Here is a 15,337-nt window from a genome sequence, read left to right on the forward strand (position 1 = left end):
CATCCTACGGTTCTGAACAGTAAAACAAATATTGTCATTAATAGTTTTAATGATGTATAATAAGCTGTTCAGGGGTATTGTAAACAGCTCATTATTCCCTCTCTAATATCTATTTATGTTGTTGTGAAAACGTCTCCTTCAAACAACTGTATTTATTCCAGTTTCTCGCCAACACTACATTTTACTAGATACATGTGAACACATCATGATAACATTATAATTTACCTTTGCCCAGCACTCATTTTCACTAAATGAAGCCTTCATTCGACTAGAAAAGCATGAATGCCATTTTCCTGATCACATATTTTACTGAATAGTGACGGATATCCATCATCAGTAAAACTTTATTTCACACTCAACATTAAACTGTGTAATTAATCCGGGGTTCACTGGCATGCCAGACCACGAGGGGGGATCCATCCAGATCACGGATCGACAATGGTCTGTTACACCACTACTAAACAATGATATATAGGGGTACTGTAGTAGAGTTGTAGACTAGTGCCAACCTGCTGGAGGGAATACAACATACAGGGCTAAGCAAGCTTCTCACTGTGAGAGAACGAGCCCACATTTAAACCTGAAGGACGGTTCAAGAGCAATCATTTGAGGGCCAGTTAGTACCTAGCTGTCCAGCCACAACATCTCTAGGTTTTTTTTTATTGGCTGCGCCGAGTCAAACGATGCCGCACTGATTTTTATTACCAGTTTAAACGTTGTGCTGAGTCGCACCCAAGATGGACCAGCGCCTGATCCGCCTCCCAAGTGGGTTGCGGTGATGTCTCGCCAACCGTGCCAACGCATAACAACCCCCTTTCTCCCCCTCAAACACGGGTGTGTGACCGTGGAGGAGACGAGAGAAAGACGTTGTGTGTCCTCAACTCTCAGTGCATTCGTAGCTTCCTGCTGAATCTCTGTGGTTAGAAGTTTAGTTTCTCTCCTGCGTACCTGTTTGTACTTTCAGATATCTGCTTAATTTTGATGACTCGCTTTCAGCAGTGTAGGAGTCGTGTTAAGTTGCTGCAAATGCAAATTTGACATTTCCTCAGGGCATGCAGTTATTGACATTATAGTAGACATTAGTCCATTATAAAGTAGCTCTGACAGCTTGACAGAGTGGCAGCATTGGGCGAGGCCAAGCGAAGGGTCAACGGGGCAGCGAGACGATCATGCTGAGCTGACCCTTCTCTATAACTGCGTCTGTTCATATTGCAACAGGAGAGCACACATCGGTACAGGCTGGAGGAGAGTTGTCGTAGGTTGACGGGGTGATGCCGAGCACAGGGATCTCTTGGAAATGCGTACCAGGTGTTAGCTTTGGACATGCGTTACACCAGTTGTTCCATCAACATGCATTCAGGTGACTTTAGGGTCCATTAACTTGCCTAAAAGGAAGATGAGGTTGACTAATAGCTATGACACAAACTTTGGTCGAATCAAACCGTTGCATGCGCTTCTTTTTAAACGTATTTCTTCTTTTTACATGTATTTAGACAAAGTCATCAACTTGCTTCTGTTGTCCCCGCCGCATACCATTTGTTGAGCTTAAGCAGCGGCTCACTGTGGCTATTGCCTTTTTAACTTTTGCCCACCCTTCAGAACAAAATGCCATCTGGAAGTCGGACAGAGGACAGGAATTATGCTCTAAACCGCTCCACAGCCTGCGTTGTGCTTGTGGGGCCTCTGCTCTCACAAGACAAGCTAGACCACCGTCGGCCCTCAGCCGCTTCCTCATGCACGCCATGTTTGTACTGCCTCGTTATTTCACCGCTGCTGCGGGATCATGGGTGAATGGGATAAACACACCTCAGGGACAACTCCTCTTCTGGAGAGATTTTGACCCCGGTGGCTGTGACAGACAAGACGGAGGACAGCTCCATAGAGTGGTCAACCGTGCTGGTGGAGCACAGGTGTGTCTTGAGATTGAATTTTGTATGAACGGGTTTAAAATCCAAACCAAGCGAATCACATCAAACGTCAGTGGGCCGGGGCTTTTCGCTAAAAACAAATGCTCTTAAAAGTCCTGTGAGCTCGAGTCCAGCTCATTCCGCTTTGCTCTCTTGAGGGATCACTTTAATTAAACACAGCACCGCATAGCCTGAGGCCAAGGCCTGCAACGATGACTCAAAGCCGAGTCTAAACTTAGGGCCAGCACAACTCAGATAGCCGAGCCTGTGGCTATAAGCATTTCACAATCCGCGTGACGAGACTTGATCGTGCGTTTCGACCAAAACCAAAAGTTTCATATGTGTATGTCCATTTCTACCAACCCCATTAAGTGTTGAGGGCATCTGAGCATTTGAGCTTAATTGGAAAGTTACTTACAAATCCTCATCATGGTAATTAGCTCAGAGCTTCCAACATTTGACTGGGGCTGCTGCTGATGTCTTTTTTTTCTTTTTTTTTCCTCCCTGCCAGAGTGATTTGGCTCTGCTTCACTGCTGTAACAAGGGGAAATGAATTCACAGATGTTTGCATGTGATTGTATGGGTATGCGAGTACTTATACCGGGGCTGTTTGTTTAGAAGTAGTACTTGAATATGTGCTCACTGAACTTGCTCAAATATCTGTGTGTGTGTGTGTGTGTGTGTGTGTGTGTGTGTGTGTGTGTGTGTGTGTAAAAGACACTGCATACTATAAGTAGTGACAGGAAGGTGTTTGCAATCCTATGCCAGAGGCTCTTCCTCACCCTCTTGCTTTTAGCTCCGTTAGCACTGTTCACACTGCTGAACAAGGTGTGTGTGTGTGTGTGTGTGTGTGTGTGTGTGTGTGTGTGTGTGTGTGTGTGTGTGTGTGTGTGTGTGTGTGTGTGTGTGTGTGTGTGTGTGTGTGTGTGTGTGTGTGTGTCTGTGTGTGTGTGTCTGTGTCTGTCTGTGTCTGTCTGTTTCTGGTTGCATAAAGTCTGTATGGCCCAGTGCTTCTTCATGTTGACAGTTTGCTTTCCCAGGGTGCAACTAGCCCTGCGTATACACTCACTTGGATAAGCCCACATATGCGCAGGGGAATTGATTTGACATTCATTACACTGTTGGCACTCCCGCGTTAGCGTGACAACGTCGGGCACGAGAGCCTAGTTTTGGGTTTCGATGAAATGGACCGAATGTGCTCGCGACCCCTTCTTTGTTCCAGCTGTGAGGAGACGGGATTGGTTAAAATGCCACGGGAGAAAGAAAGAGTTGACATTTACTTGTAGGACTCTCACACTTCCCTCCATCCCTAAGACTCATCCCACTTCCCCTTAATTGTCTCCTGGTTTCCATTCTGTGGTGTCTTTTCCACTGGAGTCGACCTTTCTTAAGACAGAAGGAAGAGAGGAAAGAGGTATGGAGGGAAAACATCAGCTGTCCGTGGGCTTTAACTTATCTGTAGAGTTTGTCAGTGCCTTAAGGGTTTATATTTGATGATATAATCCACAGCCCAAAGAATAAGCGCCTACAGTTACTAATATTACCTCCCACAAAGTCTCGCAGCCCATCGGTTATCAGTCTGACCAAATTTTACACAGTGACCAAACCATAGAATTACAACTTCCTGGTCCGTCACATAATGCCATTGGGCCCAACTTGACCAAACATTGGGATAGAGAACAGTTGTCCGTTCCATTCTCATGAACACAATATCTCAGAAACACCTGGAGGGAGTTGTTGCACAAGCAGATTGCATTTCTTCAAATGCTTTACGCTTCTTTTGCTGCTCGAACATGATTGGTCAATACTTCTTGGACTACGAACTGAAACCAGAGCGCTTCCAGTATCAAAATCGCGTCCCTTTGCCTACAGATTCCACATATGAATCCATAATCTGTTTATAGAGATTACTTCCCACATGACTAAACCTCATTCAGAAGGAAATCTCCATTTAGACTTTGTGAAGATTCAGAAGTGTGTTTCATCTCAACTCAACTTTTCCAGTTGCTTGTTTTGTTGAAGTTTGAGTGGCTTCTTTTGTAGATTCCACAGGGTGTGTTTAGAATGGGCTTCAATGACTATATGTCACACAATATAATATTAAAAAAGTAAAAAAATGTGAGTTTGAGAGAAGTGTCTGACTGGAGATATTACTAGCAGCAAGCCCTTGTCTAATTTTCTGATTTTCTATATATTTTTTTTAACATTTAATCCATATTAAGTCGCCAGTGTTTCATATGGTCCAGAAAGAAGTTAGTATTCTATCCATTTTTAAATGTTTGTGATATGTGTACGGTTTGATCTTGTAATAGGAAAAAAATACAAATAAAAACAACACCCCGGCAGCACACGTGGATTCAGATCGTCTTCTGTTTGGTTCCCTCTGCCTCAGATATCTGGAGTCTCGGTGTGATCCTGTTCATGTTGGTATGTGGCCAGCCGCCGTTCCAGGAAGCTAACGACAGCGAGACTCTCACCATGATCATGGACTGCAAATACACCGTGCCGGCCCACGTCTCCAGCGCCTGCAAAGAGTGAGTGATACACACACAACGGGGCTTGGTCTACCCCGTTTCTGATAGAAACCATTGACAAATATATCTCTCTGTGTCAGGTCTTTACTGTAGTATGGAGGACAGCAAATCACATAAAGCTGACATGGCCTGTTGACCTGTAACCACGCTGCAGTTACCGCAGCTTGCACACCTGATCCCAGGTTAGCTCACACTGTGCTGGGGCCGTCTGTAAAACATGTCTTATATACTAAATGTTACAATACAATCGTTTCACTTTGTAGTAAAGCTCAACTACCGTACGGGGCCAATCATCTCAAGGTTTGTTGAGTCCCATGATTTACGCCATGCCCTTTAGGTGAATTGAAACCATGACTCGCTGTGTTTTATTCAACATTCAGTGTTTCACATCTCCAAAAAAAACTGCAACCTGTACACAGCAGGAGAAATATTTAATATTATCACTGTACAGTAATTATGTTTCCATTAGCAACCTTCTCTCAGTCATTGTTTTATTACATTACTGATTCAGTTTACACCAAATATTAGAATATTAATGAGGTCAACTCAACCGGCAACCTCTGGCTTTGAAAAGTGAGGCCATGTCTTAAACTTGCATTCTCTTTACTGACCAGCAGTATTCTGGTTGTATAAAGTCTATGAGAAAATTACTCTACTTCTGACTTGATTAATTACCTCAGTAAACATGAGTTTATGGTCTCAATCTCTAGTTTCTAACCCTTTCATGGCACATTTTATTTTCATAAAACAACATGGTGGTCTCCAAAAAATGTCTTAATCAACATTTGGTTCTACTTAGCTCCACCCTCTCGTGTCACTATTGTTTGTAAAAAAACAAGATGGCGACAGCCAAAATGCCAAAATCGAGGCTTCAAAATTGTAGTCCACAAACCAATGGGTAATGTCACAATGACTACGCCCACTCCTTTGTCCATGGTTTAACTAGAGCAAAGTCAGTATCAACACAGTGTGTTCAACCACACTGGAACATCTTTTTGTGTGCCTTGTATCTGTGTATATATACTGTACAGATAAATACTGTATATACCGTAGGCTGCGAATCCTCAGTATTTCAAAATATTAAATGTCAATCAACTCTGTTATTTGTAGTTTTCTGGCATACCTCTCCTGACTATGACTACTGCATTTAAAATGATAAGCCCACCTGTGGAGCTCGACCCGGGCACTGGCACGCGGCGGCAGCTGGCTCGTTTGTTCCGAGCCCCGCAGACCACTTTGCTCCAGTAGCTGGCAGAGACTAAATGCCTTCAAGCAGCTGCAGAGCAGCACAGTCCAGCTACACACAAAACAAGCACATGTCCAACCCCCAAAGTGAGTGAGGCAGTTAGGCAGATAGATTAGTAGTCGCGTAATTCCCCATGTGTTTGTAAATCACTAATTTTGTACTAATTAATTCTCTCCAGATGCACGGGGGGGGGGGGGGGGAATCGATTCCAACAACATGTGGCCAGAATTAATCAAGAAAATGTTCTGCTCTCCACACAGAACATAATCTGAGACCAGACCCGTGTGTATCCACAATTTACCTTATAAATAAGGTAAATAATGAAAGACACACAGTCGCTCACATCCTGTGTGAAAGTGGATCGGCTTAGACAAACTTTGTAAAGACAAGAGAAGCTCCTGTTATTTCAGCTCAACGCCCGCACGTTTTCTGGATTGACGCAATGGGGAAATGAGTGGATGTCGTGGGCATGAGCAATGGCATCGGAGCCTGTCTGCTCAGCATGTTGTGAAGGCAACTTCTTCTTTTTTTTTCCCCCACATTGTCACTGCTGCACATCGGAGTATTTTTAGACACAGGAAATAAACGCTTATCTCCTTCGAGTCCAAGGAGAGATGCCGCTAGATTGAAGTGCTAAGCTGAAGCAGCTGTGATAAATCTGATGGGCTTTGGCTTCACAAGCAGAAGAGCTATTTGTCAAATGCTGTGTCCGGAGCTTTAGTTTTTTTTTTTCTCGCCACGTCACTCACGAATGAATTAGCCACATATATCACAGGTTTGGGGATTTCCAGCCGGCCTCCGCTGATGCTTTAGCCCGGCTTCGTCGTTTCTAAAGGGAAACGGGCGTAATCAACCATGTTTAGTTCCTAGGTGTGGATTTCATACGTTACCAAGCGATGATAGTACTGCAAAATAAGAAGACAAATCAAGTGTGTGCATCTTAAAATGAACAATGCAGTATGTTAACGTAGTTAGCACTTAAACCTGGTCTTGGTTAGGGATGGGTATCGGTAGGATTTTATCGATACTAGTACTCTTAACGATACTGTTTATCGGTTCTTTTTGATTATTTTGTGAAAAAAAAAAAAAGACAATAACTTAATTGTTCTTGTATGTAACAAATACTATTTCTTAAGCAGCAATACAGGAAGTTCTAAAATCTTAAAGTACCGATAGCAGAACCATTAACTCCGGACCCTATTCATTATTATTATTTATTATCAATAATTTACTCATTTGGAACCGGTCTCCATTTAGAAGGGTTAGGGTTAGAACTAACAAAAAAGATCTACATCAGCTGATATTATCAAGCATCATCAGCTGCCAGGATTGTTCCTCTGCTTGATTTGTGTTTCAACGATGGAAAGCCCACATATTAACAGGTCGGGGTCTGGATTTGACTCGGAGATAATTGCGGGCTGATGGGTCGGTTTTGGCGCCGAGCTTCGTGGGTGTGGATTTGCAGAACTGGACTCGTACTGGACTCTGGCGTAGGGCAGCTTGTGTGTGCACGTGAAACCCACGGGGTCAGGTTTTTCTGACCCCTCTGGCTGGTTAGATTAAATAGCATTAGAAAATATATTTTTAATTGCAGCTTTTGCGATTTGAACATTGCGTTCCATTACATCGCAACGTCCGCTGTAATTCAATGAATCATTCTGCTCTGCTGAACAACACGCGTGTTGCATCACCGATGCTCCAGGATACATCTGGAGAAGAGTACTACACCATAGGACGTGTCCGTACCTGTTTACTGTGGTTTATCTAGAAGGATCAGCAGCATGAATGTGTGTGTGTGTGTGTGTCTTTGCTGGTCATTGTGGGAATTCTAGCAAGAAATGCACTTCTACGTAGAGCCGAACAAGTGAAAAGAAACTGCCTTGTTCAAATACCAACATGTTTAATGAAGAGAGGGCGTTGTGTCAACACCGTGGCCACCTGGAGGAACACCTGTTGTTTCTGCACCGTCTGCTCTCTGATTGGGAGAGCGGAGCTTGTCCGACAACCTCATGTTTTAGGGGCTGTAAAATAGAGATGAAGGTAGACGGACACAGAGGAGGGGGTGGGAGGCACGAACCGATGCATTGTGTGTATCTCGTAGATGAAAACAAAGTATTGGTTTGTGTAGGGGAGTGAAATGTACAGGTGGACGCTGAGAGACAGTGAGAGAACGAAAAGTGAAAATGATTCAGAAGTTCAAACCTTTCCATCTCCTCTCCTCGCTGTTGGATCACTTATTGGTGACACAGCCTCTATTGTCTGTCCGTCTTAAGTTTAGCAAGCCCCTTTTCAGACTTAGTTGCAAACTCAGCAACTTGGTACAAAGGTGTGTGATTTTCACAGACAGTGTTTTTTCTTTTTTTTAACTCCTTTTTTCAACAAGCCGATACTAAGTTACTAAATCATGACAAATGAGAAATGTATTGACGTTTACAAATATTTTTTTGAATTACAAGTTTTCCGAAAATGTATGTTAAACTATGCAGAGGAGGCTTTGTTAATGCTGATATCTGGTAAATTTAGGAGAAATCTACAGAAGCAAATAGACAAAGTAGTAAAATAAACAGCTACATGTGTATTTTGGATGTGGAGACATGTTATGGAAGCTAAATAGCCCAAAATCCCAAGATTGATTAGTGCATTGAAACCTTTTTTCAAGCACAGAGTTGTTGTAAGTTACGAGGTTAGAGGGACTCAGTTTTAGACATCAGCGTCACAAAGGTCAAGGTTTGTTGCGAGCATCCTCTTGGCTTTTTTTTTTTTGATGCACTCGTCCTCTAAATAAGAATTCCCATGAGGTCCGCATTCCTGTTTCCTGCCTGCCAGTTTTCCTCTACATGTCGCTCGTCTCTATGTGAGCAGATGCCTTTCTACTCTCTGGTCCCCGTCGACTCACCAAAATGCATTTACGCGCCTCAATTAATTAATTATTCACCGGCTCACTCTCGCAATCCCACACTTTCCTCCTTCTGAGCTTTGTTTGGTTTTTGTCATCCTTGATTTTGTTCTCTGGGGATTCGACCAAACAGAACACGGCGTTCCTTCGTTTCCTGTCATCACTGTACGAACCACACACAAACACTCGGCCCTCCCTCTTCTTTTATTTGTCTCACGCACATCATTGACAGAGATTGAGTCAGTTCATTGCCCGCTGATATCCATTGTTCAGATGCAATTTCCATTATTCGATCAGAGAGTTTAATATCCACGCTTTGTTTTGATGCACATTTCTCTCTCGCATGTCCGTTTCACACATCATTTGTGGACCTAAACGGAAACGTGATCCGGTGTCTTTGGTGAGAATCCCAGATTAAAGCAGGACATTGTCTCTCATCTTCTCGGACACCAGAACGGCAGCGGGAAGAAGCCGAGCCGAGGTCTGTGTGTCGGGTTAGCGAGAGACATAGGCAAGTGTGCGTATTCTGGTGCAGGCCATGGTTGTTGCGTAGTGTGAGCGGCCTTATTGTTTGTGATAAAAGCCTTTGTGATGTATGTACAAAGCCTGTACAGTTACCTTGGTTTGCATCCATGAAATCTTGTGTATAGTGTATCAAGTCTGTGTAGGGCTTCAGCATATTCCAATACCTGAACTTGCAAATCGGCTGAGACAGAACGATCCGATACCAGTACTAGTGCTGGGCGGTATGACCAAAAATTTGTATCACGGTATTTTTTAAGATTCTGACGGTTTCACGGTATATCACGGTATTTTTTTCTCTCCCTTGACTGTGTTTTTATATAGGTTTATAGTGGCTTACTCTACTGTCAGGAGTACATAGAATATAAAAACATTTAATGTCATCATGTATAAAGGCTTTGATTACTGTAGGATTTGCTTGGCCTATAATATATGAAGGAATCAGAATGTATGAAGAAGTTGTAGAATGTAAACAATTTTTATTGTGCAATCTGCAACGTAGTAAAAACAGAACTTAAAGTTTTATAATTTTGTCCCTCTCAATACGCAAGTAGCGTTAGCTCCGACCGTAGCGCCCTTTGTGCGAACAATATATTATGCTGCCTGTTGAAGAGTTACAGCAGTTGTTTCGGCTATGGCGAAACATTGCGGTGTATGAAAAATGAATATCATATGGGAAATTAAAACCCAGAAAAAAAGCCCAGCACTAACCATTACGTTAAAACAATAAAAGCAGACGGTAGGCTATTGTACAGATTTGTTGTTCACACTGTGGCATTGAACGGCTGCAGCTCGCCGAGCTCGGGAGCGACCGCCGCTTTTCCAAAAACATTAAATGGCAGCTTGTTGCAGGCCGCACTTCACCGCTACTCTGGTGCCTCTTCGATGTGCTTTGATTTTTTTTTTTGACAACTTCAAAAGTCGATGGCACATTTACAGTATGTGAATCTGGCGCTTCACAGGCCATGCAAGTTAGAAAAAATCCATCCAAATATGACCGATAAAAACGAGCTTTCTGGTTTTAACTCAAGCTGATGAGCATTGACTCAATCACCACCATTAATCCTTAATTTGTCTACAGATATATCCTTGCTCACATATTCTACAGTGAACCTCTACATACTGTGTCACTTTGAGTGTGATTGTGGAAACAACTTGGTAGTACTGCAGTGTTTGTCATCAGTGCTCAGATAGTGGGGCTTCCACCTCTATCTCCCCTCCACTGCTGCTGCTGCTGCTGGCTGTAGTCCTCAGGGAGCCCGGCTAATCCGCAGCATGACTGACAGACCGTTCTGCCCAGCCTGTTATCCTCCAGCATCCATCCCATGGTCTGCTCCCACTGTAGCACAAATATACTCGAGGACTGGATAGAGTTGGGGGGAGAAATGGATTCAGTAAAGCCCAAAATGAGTTGGGAGAGGCACCGGCTTGGTTGCACAGGTTTCTTAGCTTTAGTATATACGTGTCAACATGTAGGTGGATGGGTTTGTTCCACACCCCTCGTCAATAAAACCAGTCACGTCCCGTACTATATGTGGGGTTCAAGTCAACCTACGGTATCGTGGGTCCTGTAGTTCAATGGCGAGAGCACCTACTGCACAAGGCCTTGGCAGTCCAGGTTATGTTACTCCAAATAGATTTGTTCACGTTAAGTTCCCTCATGAAGATCTTCTCCATTTGGAAAAAGTTATGCTTTGTTGTCACACGTTTCTGTTTCCCCTTTGTTAGTCCGTCATCTGTCCGCCTTATTATGCAGATGATAAAGATGGCTTATCTCTGGATGCATGATTTTTTTGTCCCTATATTAATATTAGTCTTCCCACTAGACTCCATATCCCATCTAATCCTATTAAATTGCAATCTCGGCTTTCAACGGTGTCATTTGTGTTGAATTTAAGCTCCCAGCCGACCAGCTGTAGTTCCACATCCTCGGCTCTGTCAAGGCCAATGTCTCGTACGGTCTGTCACCGTACATTATAGCCCGCTCCATACATCCTCCATCTGCTCCATACGGTGTGTCACAGCGACAAAATGGGTCGGATTGAACTTGAACACCAAGTTTCAGCGGAAACGTTACATAACTGCGATTAGTAGAGCTGACCTCGATCATTTAGCATAATCGTTAGATTCTACAATCGAGGGAATTTAAAGCCAGTGATACAAATGTGGCAACAAATAGAAGGGGAATTGGTTGCTTTCCATCGGCTGGATTGAGTGTACTATACTTGGGAGCAAGGTTCTAATGTCAGGAGAAAATAGCAGCTCTCTTGATGCTAGAATGCTAGAGTTGTTGTGTAGCTTTTCTAGTTGGACAATTCACATAAACGTGTTTAGATTGAAACATGGTGTTGTAAGAGCAGTAGAGCAGAGATTAAAGGAACATTAAAGTTGTTTAGTGGTAGTAAATCTACAGCGTAGGTTTCAGGTTGTCTCTGAATAAATGCTGCCACTCCTCAAGACCCAACTGCTGTGTTTTACAAAGTGAAGGTGGTTCCTGATCCCGACCAATTAAAGCTTTGTTTATACTCACGCTGTAGCGCGAACCTCCGCAGACGACGCACCAGCTCTGAGCATGAACGGAGGCGTTTATACTCTATGCGCTGCATTATTCTCCAAAAGACCAGAGGGCGTACAAACAAAATGAACTGTGAAGAATCAAAAGACAACGAGTGTAACTCAGAGATATGCACATAGACTGTAGGTGTAACCGGCATAAAGCCATAAACCAACCTCCAATAATACGAGGAGTGATTGTAGTTATCTGTAAACTCGCATATCATATTCATGGACTACTTTATTGTCCTTATACAAGCCCTGTAAAGAAAAAAAGTAAAGTATGACATGCATTATAAAGAAACAAAGGTTAAATGTTTGATGTTTAATTTAATTTGGCTGCAAAATATTTAATTAAATGAAGATTTTTAAGATATCCTGTCTCTAAAGCACCTCAAAGCGAATTGGCCTTCCTTGTATAATCCCTAGACATGTAAATAGTGTTTTTATGAACTATTTGTGACGGTCATGTGAACTAGTTACAACAATTGTGAGGTGCACGCGCCGGCCGTGATTACGCCGGCTTCACTACGGCGAGTATAAACTAAGCTCAACACTAGCTTTGTGTTTCCCGTCGCATTTTAACTTTTGAAAATACAAACAAAGCCTCGTTCTACATGAATATCTGTCTTGAACCACGTTTTCTGAACATTAGTTTGGCCTACGCAACAGTTTCACAACAAGCTATTTAAAATACATCTGTGTGCAGCAGAGCTAGAGACAAACTATTTGAAGATTAGTTGACCTCTTTTGCCAACGATCGCATCATTTCGATGAGCAGATATTGAAATTAACGACATGGTTTTATGTGTAGTTACAAACACAATACATCGCTGCGTGGCATAAAATGAAACTGAACAGAAAAATTCAATCTTTAATCACCAAGTCATAAAAAGCGGACTGTAATGGACATAAATTATGTGACTAACTCTGTTTATGTGATAAAAGAAGCATCACTCTGGAACACCTATTGACCTTTTCACTGCCTTTCTGTGGTTGTAGGGCAACAGCTCTGGTCCAACATGATTTTCAATGGAAGAGGCCCATTTAAGATGCTTATGTTGTCAAGTTTGAAAAGGTCTACAGCAGAGAGTGGTTTTCTGTAGTTCCCACGACTCCAAGAGAGTGATACATCTTCTCTCTAGAGAAGATGTATCACTTCTGAATGTATGTATCACTTCTGAAACTCAGTTTCAGGAGTCGCATCCTCCCACTTAATTCATATCAAGTTGATAATTTAAGTGTATTAACTTTATAGTTCTGAATCAGAACCTGCTTTATTTTAGCTGCATAAAAATGGTTCATCTCCGCCACAGATACAAAAGAAAAACGAGCCCCCCAAAATAATCTGATCAGACAAACTAAAGGAACAGATCAGCACTGTTAGGGCAAGAGTGGTGGGACGGTGTTAACACAGTGAGAAGCAGAGCGCTGGAGTCACACCAGTCAGCTGTCAATCATTCTGACAACACGTTCCTGATGGGTCTCTTCCCTCAGGTGGAAGAGACAGCCAGCGGTGCAGGTGGTGAAGTTCAAGCACCTGAGAAGCAGTCAGTAAGCTTCTTCACAAGCATGCACCTGGGGTCCTCAAGACCCAGGAGCCTCTATCTCTCAGCTAATATGCTCTCACTGTCGGCATCAACCACAACGGGTCTGTCGTTTTGTTAAACCCACTTAAGACTGAACCATGCCCACTTCCGTGTGACGAAAGCCTCACTGCAGTGTTGCTTGTGCTGTGATTGTCTAGTACCGGTCACCTCAACGTGACCTTTTAATTGGATGCCATGTGGAATTACGTGTGACAACTTTGTTCAGCTCATTTTCCATAACAGCACAGCACATGACCCTTCACTTCTTTCCATGGACTTGAAAGCGTGTAGATGAAGCATTACGTACTCATTTAGCACCTGGCTAGTTAGCTAGCCGGCTTGCTAATTCCACCATGCTTTCATGCAACACTGGGTACAGAAAATAAGCCAGATAGTGGGCTGGTTTCACTCCGTCGAGCCTTTCATCATAGAGAAGTGTGTGTGGTGTAATCTAAAGTGGGTTAGAAAAACAATAGACTCAACCAGAACCGAATGTCCAGTTGGTGTTATTGAGACCACGTCCCTCACAACACTCACATAAATATGATGGGGTGTAATCATTTCACAGGATTTCTGTGTCTCTTGAATTCAGATACATTTTAAGCATGTGCTCTTTCTCTTTTATCCTCCCTCTCTTCCTACCCCTTCACTCTCGTCTCCTTGCGGCTCCAGTCTGATAGACCGCATGCTCCAGAGGGATCCCAAGCGACGGGCCTCCCTGGAGGAGATTGAGAGCCATGCCTGGCTGCAGGGGGTCGACCCGTCCCCGGCCACCAAGTACAACACTCCCCTGGTCTCCCACAAGAACCTGTCGGAGGAAGAACACAACAGCATCATCCAGCGCATGGTGCTCGGAGACATCGCCGACCGAGAGGCCATAGTGGAGTAAGTTGTGTGATGTCTGTCTCTCTGGTGTTCAAACAGCAGTATAGAGCTCAAATGCGTGCTTTCATGCTCGTAACATTATCACCCTTGGTTTGCAATGCTCTGGAACATTGCTTGCATATAGTCTTGGTGATACGCCCTGCCTTTCCTTTGGCCATTTGCCAAGTATATTAAAATGTGACGAGCACAAACAGAACTGCAGCCGTTTTCTTCGTCAGTAGGAACTGCTCATGAAAATTCTTTCATTTGCTAATAAAATGACCAAAACTACTTTCAATAGCAACAAAGGAGATGAGCGGGCGGTGATGGGTAATGATGGTCCTTGAGTTTTTTAAGGCATCAACACTCCACAGCCATTTATTGGACATGATTTATTAAACTTCATTTATGTCATTTTATGCATTTCTGCTTCAGTGATCACTAAGTATCGTAACCCGGGCCGTGGGTCGTGACAATAACGGGAACGGACATATAGACAGCAGATATCAGACATTTATTGTAATATAGAAGATAAACTGAGAGTTATACCCAGATGTGACCTGTGTTAGTCAGTTACATCTGTAGCGTCCATGTGGATGTGTGTGTATAATGTGTACCGTGTAACAAAACAAAAAGCCAAAAAATGAATATACAATCTATATACTGTATATTTATATGTCCTTTGGAGCACTGGGCCCAGGTGTTTCAGATGTGGCAGGACACAGCTCAGGCTCCTACAGCACCTTAAAGACAGCATAGGTAGACACAGTAACCGACACAAACTGACTAAGCAGGGACCATCACACTGAGTAGAAATATGCTGTTGACATTACAAAGCCAATCTACTTTGATTACGCTCTTGTGTGTCTTTGATTGGCCAATTGAGGGGCATGTACGTCATCAAGGGCTCTAAAAGGCTATCTGTCTATTTATTGAAATACAACACTGTCATCAGGGTATAATCAAACACCAGCATCATCAACAACTCCCTCCTGCACTAACACAAGTGTATTTAAAAGCCTTGTACAAAACCACTGAACACCAGATTAACTGGTAATTCAGCGGATTTTCTCACACACACACACACACACACACACACACACACACAGGTCAATGAAAACCAGACCCCCAGCCCGCACACAGCCACATGTGATTACTTTGATTTAGTGCTGCACAATATACCGATACTAGAAAGGTTTCACAATTCAGTTCAGGCTTTTCAAAAA

The 15,337-nt window shown here is 43.2% G+C and overlaps 1 protein-coding gene across 1 annotated transcript in view; it reads left to right on the forward strand.

Annotated features, from left to right (window-relative positions):
• The window catches only part of snrka (SNF related kinase a), a 47,560-nt gene that overhangs the window by 20,768 nt on the left and 11,455 nt on the right, over positions 1-15,337 (forward strand). The window contains 2 exon segments of the mRNA XM_068735947.1: positions 4,300-4,441; positions 13,920-14,132. Of these exon segments, the coding sequence (XP_068592048.1) occupies positions 4,300-4,441; positions 13,920-14,132 (355 nt within the window).

The sequence above is a fragment of the Cebidichthys violaceus genome, unplaced genomic scaffold (genome assembly GCF_023349555.1).
Source record: "Cebidichthys violaceus isolate CVI_PGR_0920_01 unplaced genomic scaffold, fCebVio1.0.p SCAF_7, whole genome shotgun sequence".
Classification (NCBI taxonomy): Eukaryota; Metazoa; Chordata; class Actinopteri; order Perciformes; family Stichaeidae; genus Cebidichthys; species Cebidichthys violaceus.